Source organism: Carlito syrichta, unplaced genomic scaffold (assembly GCF_000164805.1).
Source record: "Carlito syrichta isolate Samal-C Ts95f unplaced genomic scaffold, Tarsius_syrichta-2.0.1 Scaffold312132, whole genome shotgun sequence".
Taxonomy (NCBI): Eukaryota; Metazoa; Chordata; class Mammalia; order Primates; family Tarsiidae; genus Carlito; species Carlito syrichta.
Window position 1 is genome coordinate 40,315 of NW_007256228.1, and position 11,455 is coordinate 51,769.

Here is an 11,455-nt window from a genome sequence, read left to right on the forward strand (position 1 = left end):
ACACACACACACACACACACACACACACACACACACAGAATGGCTAAATGAGGGGGGAAAAGGTCCAACTATATGCAGCCCACAAGAAACTCATTTCCAGCAAAGACACATATAGAATGAAAGTAAAAAGATAGAAAAAGGTATTCCACACAAATAGAAACCAAAAGAAAGCAGGAGTCGCTATATTTATGTCAGATAAAATATATTTTAAGTCAAAAACAGTAAAAAGAGACAAAGGTCATTATATAATGAAAAACAAGTCAATTCAGCAAGAGGACATCACAGTTCTAAATATATATGCACTTTACTACCAGAGTACCCAGATATATACAACAAATATTATTAGATTTAAAGGGACAAATAAACTCTAATAAGATAATAGATGGGGATTTCAACACTCCACCTTCAGCATTAGACATGTCATTGAGATAAAAAAAATCAACAAAGAAACACTGGATTTATACTGCACTTTAGACCAAATGGACCTAACAGACATTTAAAGAACATCCAACAGCTGCAGAACACACATTTTTCTCATCAGCACATGGATCATTCTCCAGAACAGACCACATGTTGGGATACAAAACAAGTTTCAACAAATTTTTTTAAGAATCAAAATCATATCAAGTATCTTCTCAGATCACTTGGAATAAAACTGCAAATCAATAACAAGAGGAACTTTGGAAACTCTACAAATACACAGAAATTAAACAACATGCTCCTAAACAACCATTGGGTCAATGAAGAAATTGAGAAGATTTAATGCCATCGTCTTAGAAACCTCCATGCCATGAGAACCAAGTAGAAGCAGCAAAGGTGAAACCTGAAGAACACAAAAAGAAAAATGAGGCAGATGTGCAAGTAAACAGCTAACTTGTGCACCCATGGAAGCTGCCGAAGCACAACATGGAATACCAGAGGCTGCAGCAGACGCTGATACAAGTTGTTGGACTGCAGGCTATATATCTTACTTGTCTCTCAATGGATCTAGAATATCATTACCATATGATTGCAGCCACTTCTGAGAGACCTACCTTGATCATACCAAAACAGTCCTTGCTGATCCTTTTCCCTGGTCATGTGACATTCTGGACTAGTTCTTTGTCGAGTTGTGGTAAAGTGTAACAAGTATACAATAAATTATCTCTTCTGCTGTGTTAGCTGAAGAATCCCCCCGCCACCAAAAAAAGGAAATAAAATTTCTTGAAAGAAATGAAAGTCAAAACACAACATACCAAAGCCTATGGGAACTAAGAGAGAGGTTTATAGCAATAAATGCCTATATCAAAAAGTAGAAAGATTTCAAATAAATAATCTAACAGTGCATCTCAAGAAACAAGAAAAGCAAGAACAAACTAAAATTTATTTTGTTTGCTTACTTTTTAAATTTTAAAGATGTGAGGTACAATTCAGGATTAGGTATACAAGTAATCATACAGTTAAAGTTTGGGACTCCCTTTGGTCCCCATTTCGCTTGGTAGAACAAACCAAATTTAAAATTAGTAGAAAGAAATAATACAGAGCAGAACTAAACAAAATAGAGACTGAAAAAAATACAGAAGATCAGCAAAATACAAAAGTTGTTTTTGAAAAAAATAAAATCAATTAGCTACACAACCAGAAAAAGAGAGAAGACCCAAATAAAATCAGAAATGAAAAATGAGCCATACAACTGAAACCACAGAAATACAAAGATCATCAGAGACTGTTATGAACAACTATACACTAACAAACTGGAAAACCTAGAGGAAATGAACAAATTCCTGGATACATATAACCTACTAAGATTGAATCAGGAAGAAATAGAAAGACCAGTAATGAGTAATGAGACTGAATTAGTAATAAAAAGTCTCCCATCAAAGAAAAGCCCAAGACCAGAGGAATTCACTGCCAAATTCTACCAAACATATAAAGCAGAACTAACACCAATTCTCCTCACATTATTCTGAAAAATAAAAGAGAAGGGAATTCTCCCTATCTTATACTATAAGACCAGTACTACTCTGATACCAATACCAGACAAAGACACTAGAAAAAAAGAAAACTACAGGACAATATCTTTGATGAACATACATGTAAAAATTCTCAGCAAAATACTACCAAACTCAATCTAACAATACATTAAAAAAAATAATAATAATACACCATGTATCAAGTGGGATATATCCCAGGGACTCAAGGATGGTTCAACATAGGCAAATTAATAAACATAATACATCACATAAACAGAATGAAGGGCAAAAACCATATGATCATCTCAACAGATGCAGAAAAAGCATTTGATAAAAGTCAACATCCCTTCATGATAAAAAAAAACTCTCAAGAAACTAGGCATAGAAAGACCATACTTCAACATAATAAAGGCCACTTATTACAAACTCATAGATAACATCATATTGAATGGGAAAAGGGTGAAAGCCTTTCCTCTAAGAAGCAGAACTAGACAAGGATACTCATTTTCACCTATTTCACTCCTATTCAACATAGTGCTGAAAGTCCTAGTCACAGCAATCAGGTAAAAAAAAAGAAATAAGCCGGGCTTGGTGCTCAGCCTATAATCCAATGCCTTTGGGAGGCTGAGGGGAGTGGACTGCCTGAGCCCGCGAGTTCGAGACCCGCCTGGACAGCGAGACCTCATCTCTACAATAAATCAAAAAATCAGCTAGGCCTGATAGCGCATGCCTGTAATTCCGGCTACTTGGAAGGCTGAGGCAGAAGGATCGCCTGAGCCCAGCAGGTCGAGGCTGCGGTGGCCGGGAGCGGCCACTGCACTCCAGTCTGGGCGACAGAGTGAGACTCCAACTCAAAAAAAAAAAAAAGAAAGAAATAAAAGGCATATAATTTATTAAAGAGAAAGTCAAATTGTCCCTCTTTGCAGATGATATATTATATAATTAAAAAACTCTTAAAAACTCTTAGATCCACTTCACAAATTAAGTAAAGTTGCAGGATACAAAATCAGCATATAAAAACCAATAGTGTTTTTATATCCCAATAACAAACTAGCTGAAAAAGAAAACAAAGCTGGCCAGGTACGGTTGGCTCACATCTGTAATCCCAGTACTTTCGGAGGCCAAAGCAAGAGGATTGCTTGAGCCTAGTAGTTTGAGACCAGCCAGGGCAACATAGCAAGAACTCATCTTTACAAAAGAAAAAACATCAGCCAGGTGTGATGGCATATGCCTGTAGTCCCAGCTACTTGGAGGTTGAGGTGAAGGATCGTCTTTTGAGCCCAGGAGATCAAGGCTGCAGTTAGCTGTGAGTGCTTCACTGCACTCCAGCCTGGGCAACAGAGTGAGACTCTCACTTAAGGAAAAATAAAAAAGCGGCTGGGCTCAGTGGCTCAGCCTGTAATCCCAGCACTTTGGGAGGCTGAGACAGTGGATTGCCTAAACCCGCAGGTTCGAGACCCACCTGGGCAATTTGGTAAAACCTCATCTCTACAATAAATAAAAAAATAGCCGGGTGTGGTGGCGCACACCTGTAGTTCCAGCTACTTGGAAGGCTGAAGCGGAAGGATCGCGGGAGCCCAGCAGGTCGAGGGTGTGGTGGCCAGGAGCATGCTACTACACTTCAGTCTGGGTGACAGAGTGAGACTCCAACTCAAAAAAAAAAAATAGAAAAAAGCTAGCAGGGGTCAGTGGCTCAGCCTGTAATCCCGCGCCTTGGGAGGCTGAGGTGAGTGGATTGCCTGAGCCCACGGGTTCGAGACCCGCCTGGGCAACTTGGCGAGACCTCATCTCTACAATAAATCAAAAATTAGCCGGGTGTGGTAGTGTACGCCTGTAGTTCCAGCTACTTGGAAGGCTGAGGCGGAAGGATCGCCGGAGCCCAGCAGGTCAAGGCTGCGGTGGCCGGGAGCGTGCAACTGCACTCCAGTCTGGGCGACAGAGTGAGACTCCAACTCAAAAAAAAAAAAAAAGTTAGTGAAAGTATGGGTACTTTTTTGAAGGGCAATTTGGCAATAACTACCTAAGTACAATATGTTTCAGAGGGATCTTTAATACACAGCGGTTCTCAAACAGGGGCAACTTTACCTACCATCCCCAGGAAATGTTTGGCAGTGTCTGAAGACATTTTTGGTTGTCAAAACTTAAAGATGGTATTACTGGCATCTAGCGAGTAGACACTAGGGATATGCTGCTTAACATCATACAGTGCATAGACTAGCCCCCTACAACAAAGATTATCTAACCCAAAATGTCAATAGTGCTGAAGTTGAAAAACTCTGGCCTAGTATCTCAATTTCTGGTAATACATTCTAGCAAACACTCACAAAAGTAAATAAAGATATATATATGGATATTTATTGTAGAATTAGGAGATCCTCCTGCTTCAGCCTTCCAAGCAGCTAGGACTACAAGCACACACCACAAAACTTAGCTAAATTTTTTTTTGTAGAGGTTGAGGTGTCACTATGTTGCCCAAGTTGGTCTCGAACTCCTGGCCTCAAGCATTCCTCCCACATCGACTTCCCAACACGCTAGGATTACAGGCATGAGCCGCTGCACTCAGTCTACAGAATTATTCTCAACACATTTGCAACCAGCAAATTTTTCACTTTCCTAATACCGAGAGCAGGTGAAAATAAAATAAAATAAATCTGAAGTTGATTGCCATAAATTTCTGTCACTAAGCATAAGTGAAATGGTCTTCTCTAAATTGTTGTCATCTTTTTCACAATAGAGCTGAAACTTGCAAACATATCCAGTATCTGCCTGAGACACCACTCTGACTTGCACTCCATACTTTGTATTTTTATTCAGATTATAAATCCGAAAAGACAGTCTTCCATGATGAGGTATCACAGATTCATCCAAGGAAAGTTCTTGTTCAGGTTTGAACATGGTGTTGAATTTATTTAAAACAAAATGTATCATAGGTTCAATTTTGCATAATCTGCTTGGATTTGACTGCATTATTGAAAAAAATGCACAACCCACAAAATTTGCAGGAATCTATTTCATGTCATTATTTTTTAAAAGAAAGGTGTTGCAATTGATGAACGTGTTGACCAATAATCATGTATTGTAGTTTTCTTCATTTGTCTCATCAAAATATTTAATGCTAGAAATTTTTTCATCTCAGACACTGTATTATTGCTCCACTTTTTTTATTTCTTCAGACATTTATATCTGTGGTATTTTTTATCATAATACCTGTTAGTTTCAGTTGCAATCGTTTCTAGAAATCATCTCCAATAGTCTGACAACTTCACTTATACTTTGAGGATCATTTGGAAATACCTTGACACCTGGATTACTAATAAATGCTTCTAAGTTTCTTTTTGGATCATATTTTGTCCACTCAATGTCTGATTCATTCTCACCAGTACTAGATTCACTGTGATAGATTATCTGCATTATATGTCTTCATTTACATTACATAATTACATCACTATCTGTCTCACTGTCACTAATAAGTTTATTGGATTCACCTTCGACCTCGGAAATCTTATCAGCATATATTTCTTCACTTTCCATAATTATGACAAATTATTTTTAACATTAAAGTATGAAAGCTCTGTAATATCAAAATACAAGCAGTATACAGCACTAATTGCAACAAAACGACCAACTTGCAATTTTTATCAACTATGTAAATCGATAACAACATTGTGCAGTCGATATCAGATAATTCGCTCAATTAACTTTCTCCTTGCCTATTCATTTTCAAGAAAAATATAATGACATATACATATGACAATGTTGCAGCATTCAGAAACAGAATTTGAAAAGACATAAATCCATGTCAGCAGCAATCAGGAACAGAATTTGGAATGACATGAATTCACTTCAGTGGCAACCAGGAACAGAATTTGGAATGACATAAATTCACATCAGTGATCACGAATGAGTTAATAGCAAAAGTGGAGAAGCAACCCAAAAATCCCCCAAGAAGAAATACCTAAGTTATAATACATTTCATATTGTATTACATAATTTAAAAGGAGGTAGATCTATAGACGTTGTTAAGCTAAATAACAAAACAGCCTGTACAACAGGATCTTAGATTTAGAAGAACAAATTAATATATGCACAAGTATTATCCTTGTAGTCAGAGGAATGTTAGCATGCTTGTCACCTTCTTTGTATTTGTTAATTTGCATTGTTTTCAACAATAACAGCAGCTAGCATTTATTGAGTATTTTCTTTACTTTTTTTTTTTTTTTGAGGCAGGATCTCACTCTGTTGCCTAGATTGGAATGCAGTAGTATGATCATAGCTCACTTTAACCTTCTGGGCTTCAGGAAACCTCTTGCCTCAGTCTCCCAAGAAGCTAGGACTATAAGCGTGCATCACCATGCCTGGCCCCATTGAGTATTTCAAATATGTCAAGTTGTTTAAGCACTCTACTGGTTTTTAACCCCATATTTAACCACTATGATGTAGTAGTTACTTCATTTTACAGATAAGGAAACTAGGCATGGAAAATAATGAAACCAGAAATCATGAGCGTATATTATTGTTTTAAGTGTATAATTGTAGTAAGTTTAGGGCTGTGCCACAATCTAATTTTAAAACATTTCCATCATTCAAAAAAGAAGCCTCGTGCCCATTTCCAGTTATTCTCTGTTCCTACTTCCAGCCCAAGGCCACCACTAATCTATTTTCTATCTCTATGAATTTGTGTTTTCTGAACATTTCATACAAATGCAATTATACAATAGGTGATGGGTTTTTTGTAATGTTTTTGTCTCATTTCTTTCACTTAGCATAATGTTTTGAGGTTCTAATACATTGTAACAAGTATTAGAATTTCATTCCTTTTTATTGTCAAATAGTACCATATACAGATATATTTTGTTTATCTATTTACTAGTTGATATGAGTTTTTTTCTATTTTTTTCTTACCATTGTGACTAATTCTCCCATGAACATTCATGTACTAATTTTCCTGTGGACATAACAGTAGAACTGCTGGGCCATGTAGTTAATTTATGTTTAACTTATTAAGACATTACCCAATTGTCTTCCCAAGTAGTTACATCACTTTACATTCCCACCAGCAATATATGAGAGTTTTTTTTCAACACCCTCACCAATGCTTGTTCTTGTCTATTATTTCTGTAGGTAAAAACATAACGGTACATATTCTTAGGAGCTGAAACTACACATACCTGTCACTTTTTGCCACACTATCTTTCTTGTATATAAAACTCTGCCACCACTTAAACTACCCACTCCATGATATAAATCAACACTGAAAAAAGTCTGAATGTGTTCAATAAATGCAAAAAAATACATTTACATAAACAACTACTGTTATTTAAAATTCTACTTCAAATTTTAAAAGATTACATATACACACAGTACATACATAATATCACTTAAAAATGGTATCCATACCTAATTTCAGTTCAATTGCTGTGTTGGTGTTACATTTGTACTCTGCCAGTTTCTTCTCCACTGCACTCTTATATTCTACCAAAAATTTCTCCATAGCACCAAATCCTAAGAAAAAAAGGTTTTCAAAAGGTTTATTTAGTTGGAGGCGATTTAAGTAGTCAAGCCTATAAATAAGGTTTTTATTAAAAGTAGGATACGGGTAAGATTTAAAACATGCTAATAAATCATAAAAGTACAGGTCATTTATCACATACTCTTTTTTTGGTTTTGTTTTGTTTTGAGTTGGAGTCGCACTCCGTTGCCCAGACCGGAATGCAGTTGCACGCTCACAGCCACTCCAGCATTGATCTGCTGGGTTCCGGCGATCCTTAGGCCTCACTCTACACAATTTAAAAGTGTATAACCTAAGCAACACAATTTAACGTGTGATATATATAAGCTTAATCGCAACATTCTATAACTAGGTATTATATCAACTCGATTTCACATTCTCCGGAACTACAGGTGTGCGCTACCACACCCGGCTAATTTTTTTTTTTTTATTATTTATAGTAGAGACGAGTTCTCGTCAAGTTGCCCGGGTTGTTCTTGAACCCATGGGCTCAGGCAATCCTCTCACTGGCCTCCCAAAGTGTTGGGATTACAGGCTTGAGCCACTGTGCTCTTCCTATCACATACTCTTAAGTACTAAGTATGGATGTATGAAGTATGAATGCCTCACTAATAACAGAAAAATAAATCATTTTTGAAATAGAGGCTTATGAATTAGGCTTGCTTAACATAAATGAATAAGCCTGAAAATTAACATGATAGCATAGACTACTGACATTTCTGAACATTTAATACAAATACAAATTACCTGCTAGGATTTATACTTAAGCAGCCTTTTAAAAAAGAAATGTAGGCCGGGCGCGGTGGCTCACGCCTATAATCCCAGCACTTTGGGAGGCTGAGGTGAGAGGACTGCCTGAGCCCAGAGTTTGAGATCAGCCTGGGCAACCTGGCGAGACCTCATCTCTACAATAAATCAAAAAACTAGCTGGGCGTGGTAGTGCGTGCCTGTGGTTCCAGCTACTTGGAAAGCTGAGGCAGAAGGATTGCCTGAGCCCAGCAAGTCGAGGCAGCGGTAGCCATGAGCTTGCCACTGCACTCCAGCCAAAAAAAAGAAATGTAATGCTAAAGAATGCCAATGCTTCATCATCAGAAGTAAGAAGCAAAATGAGAATGTCCTTTGATCACTGTAACAGCATTTCATTTATAATATTGGACAAATTTTACCTAGTACTTCAGATAAAAAACTGATAATGCATGGATTACCTTAAGAATGACACACAAATATCTGGTAATCATGGTTACTCCTGGTATAAGAAGAAAAGGGACAGCCGTACAAAGAAAAAATTCACTATATTAAAAAAGATTTTGTATTATGTGTGGCTAAAGCCATAAAATATGAGCTACTGTCACAATCAAATATTTTTACTACAAGTAAAAATACATAAATACTTAACTCTGGAAGCAATCACTATCAAGAGAAACTTTCAGGTAAAGAAACAAATCTCCTGACCGAAAAAAAGTCACAGAGGGCACAATTTACTTTTCTTTTACAAAAAGAGTAAAAGGGGGTACAATGACATGCTATAATCTTCAATCAGTGGCTAAAATACACATACACAGAAAACCGGAAAGACTTGAAAAAATATAGATTAATAGTTTGGAGTGAGAATTCCTAAACTCAAATCCAGGCTTTACCATTACTTACTACTTCTATGCACATTACCTCTGTGACACTAATCTATAAAACAGAGATTGCAGAACGCACTTCAAGGTATTTATGTATAACCTAAGCAACACAATTTAACGTGTGATCTATATTAGCTTAATCGCCACATTCTATAACTAGGTATTATATCAACTCGATTTCACATTCAAAAACTCATGCTTAGAAAGAAGTTTAGTTGAAGGACACCCAACTACTAAGCGATGGAGCCAAGATTCGAATTTAGAAGTAATTCTTAGAACATGTAAACCCTATACAGTACTTATGTTCCCCTCTTTTGTGGTACCAATACAAGATCCTACAGTCTCTATCTGGTAGAACAGTTCTTCCTTAAACATCTGTAGAGCCCACGCTATAGCTTGTCTTCATATCCATAAAAATGGAATGTTTAACGTCTAGCGAGACTATTACGAAGGCTCTGTGTAAAGATGATAAAAGAAACAGAAACTTCCCATCATTTCAAAAGATACGTGAGTAGAAAACAAAAAACTGTACACCAAAACAGCCTTAATGTACGTAGGAAGTAATAGTAATTATAAGTTACTAAATGTAGTAAAGTGAAGGGACTCAATAAGAGAGAGAGCAGAGTTGAACGAACACAAGAGAACTGTATTACAGTGGTCCTACTCTAAAAGAGAAGAGTGATAAAGGAGGAGTGTAGAGACGATGTCTTTCTCAAAGGACATCTAAATACGACCGTAGCAATACTAATGTGTGAGAGATTAAGGAGACGATTACGAAGTCAGCGAAGATTCAAGTGGGAGCCCAAGTGAAGCGCAAGGCAGCAACAAGGTAGCTCTGAAGTTGACTAGTGGCAAGTGGACGAAGACCTGGAGAAGGATCGGAGCATTAAAATCAGCTGGCGGGAACAGGACCCGATGTAGTAAAGCTGAGGCAGCAGTGGGCCAAAGGAAAGGGAAAACAAACAGACCACTGGGCATGTGCACTTTACGAGCCCAATCGTGACCCTTTCCTCCGGTCTCTTCGGCCCTCCGCAGGGGCCAGGCGGTTTGCAGAGGACGCAGAACCCTGAGCAGTTGGGGGCGGGGGCGCGGACCGCGGCCGACAGGGAGCTGGGCTGAGAGTTCCGCGCTTCCTGTCCAAAGAGGCATTCTAGAACCCATGCTGGAGCCCAAAAGTTCCAGGTGGGCACTGTCACTACCGTTTCGGCGTTCTCTCTCAAATCTGCCCGCCTCCTCCCCTTGGTAAACTTTTCCCGGGAACTTACCCGCCATTTCCGAGCAGCGAGCACCCGCGGTTGAGGAAGGACGAATCAACCCGCGCGCTCCCGGGCCGGAAGTGACCTCACAGTCTGACACATTTTCCCCCGCCCACCCCTACTGTGACGCCAGCCAATGAGAGGAGAAGTTCCGAGGCGCGCTGTCGCGGAAGCTCCACAAGAGGCGGGGCTCGCGCTGCGAAGTATGCGTGGACGGTTGCCTAGCCGCCGCGAGTGCCGTCAGCCACTTTGCAGGCCTGAAGTGGAGAAGGAGGCCGGAAATAGGATTTTCCGTGTTGAGCTATTCTCGGGCGCGAGGAGAGTTCCCCTGGGATTGGTTTGAACAATACAGACCCTCTAAACCTGTTTTTATACCCCTCCCCAAGATGTTTTGAAGACTGGTTGAAAAGCTTTCCCCCAAACACCTGAGCCCTGGTTTTACCTGGGTTAAATATAGGAGTTGAATTTTACTAGTGGGAGAAATTTTCGCTCCATATTTTCCTCATTTGTTTATATTTCTGCTGTAAATTTTTTTTTTTTTTTTTTTTGTCGGAGTCTCACTCTATCGCTCAAGCTGGAGTGCAGTGACACGCTCATGGCCACCACAGCTTCAACCTCTTGGGCTCTGGAAATCCTGCCTCAGCCTTCCAAGTAGCTGGAACTACAGACATGCACCACCACGCCCGGCTCTTTTTTTTTTTTTTTTTTTTTGATTTATTGTAGAGGCGAGGGCTCGCCAAGTTGCCCAGGCTGGTCTCGAACTCCTGGACTCAGGCAATCCTCTCACCTCAACCTCCCAAAGTGCTGGGATTACAGACTTGAGTCACCGCGCCGGCTTTGCTGTAAATTTTAACATCCTTTTCCCTTCTTTCATGGTTTTAACGCTTTATAATATTTAGGTACTCTGCTTTCACTCTTAAGGTTACTAAGCAACCATTTAGCACACTGAACTCTTGACCTAATAAACACCTCAAATGCCCTAATTTAGCCTTGCATATCTCAAGTCCTAGTGGCTACATGATTTTGGTCATAGGCCTTGTTAGTATTTAGTACCTGATGAAACTTTCTCCCAGAGGATAAACCACTATTTAGGTATCCACAAATATTCCC

General features: G+C 38.9%; 1 protein-coding gene across 1 annotated transcript in view; it reads right to left on the bottom strand.

Moving 5' to 3' along the window:
* Positions 1–10,431, bottom strand: part of LOC103272111 (histone acetyltransferase type B catalytic subunit) — a 43,422-nt gene extending 32,991 nt beyond the window's left edge. Inside the window, exons 1-2 of the mRNA XM_008069594.2 lie at positions 10,355–10,431; positions 7,350–7,454 (exon numbers count right to left, since the gene is read on the bottom strand). Of these exons, the coding sequence (XP_008067785.1) occupies positions 7,350–7,454; positions 10,355–10,361 (112 nt within the window). The 5' untranslated portion in view covers positions 10,362–10,431. The remainder of the gene's footprint in view (positions 1–7,349; positions 7,455–10,354) is intronic.
* Positions 10,432–11,455: the final 1,024 nt, after the last annotated feature.